Here is a 690-nt window from a genome sequence, read left to right as displayed (position 1 = left end):
AATAATATGAATAAATCTGCAAGATTACACCGTCTGTGTTGGGAACTTTGCGCTGCCGGTGGAGGAAAGGGTTGCAGTTCTCCAGTTTGCCGCAAGGTGGGGTGTGCGGGGGGAGATGTGTCGGGATTTAAACCCCGCCCACCGATGGGCGGATCCAATGACGTAACGCCCCGCCATCGGTAACGTTACTAAAGAATCATCGCCCCATCTAGGGGCGTTCCCGGAGTAAGCCACGCCTTTCTAGGCGGTCCCAAGGGGACCACGCCCACGGTTTTTTTTGGGGGTGCGTTCCAGAGATTTCCCCTCACGGGGAAGCATCATGGGTAGGCGCCGCTTCTCCACCGGAAATGACCTATTATTCGTGAGCCGGAAGTAGAGTCTCGGCCAGGTGGGGTCTCCGTCCGTTACGAGGGTGAAGATGGCGTCTGCTTTTCGGAAGGCGCAGAAGTCGGTGCAGCGTGTCCACCAGGAGCGGAGTCAGGTAAGTGCTCGGGTGGGCCTCTGGCAGGGTCCTGGGGAAAGAGACTTGAATCAGTGGCTGCCAAAATGTCACTGCTGGAACTGGGATAAACAAGGTGTAGAGCTGGATGCACACAGCAGGCCAGGCAGCATCAGAGGAGCAGGAAAGCTGACGTTTCGGGCCTAGACCCTTCTTCAGCTGAAGCTCCAGACCCGAAACGTCAGCTTTCC

General features: G+C 57.0%; 1 protein-coding gene across 1 annotated transcript in view; it reads left to right on the top strand.

The window, feature by feature from the left end:
• Window positions 1–337: 337 nt before the first annotated feature.
• utp11 (UTP11 small subunit processome component) overlaps window positions 338–690 on the top strand; it is a 119561-nt gene continuing 119208 nt past the window's right edge. Inside the window, exon 1 of the mRNA XM_020511329.2 lies at window positions 338–481. Within this exon, the coding sequence (XP_020366918.1) occupies window positions 419–481 (63 nt within the window). The 5' untranslated portion in view covers window positions 338–418. The remainder of the gene's footprint in view (window positions 482–690) is intronic.

Source organism: Rhincodon typus, chromosome 27, assembly GCF_021869965.1.
Source record: "Rhincodon typus isolate 14 chromosome 27, sRhiTyp1.1, whole genome shotgun sequence".
Classification (NCBI taxonomy): Eukaryota; Metazoa; Chordata; class Chondrichthyes; order Orectolobiformes; family Rhincodontidae; genus Rhincodon; species Rhincodon typus.
The sequence above is the reverse complement of the archived record's forward strand: the minus strand, read 5'-3'. Positions and strand labels throughout refer to the sequence as shown.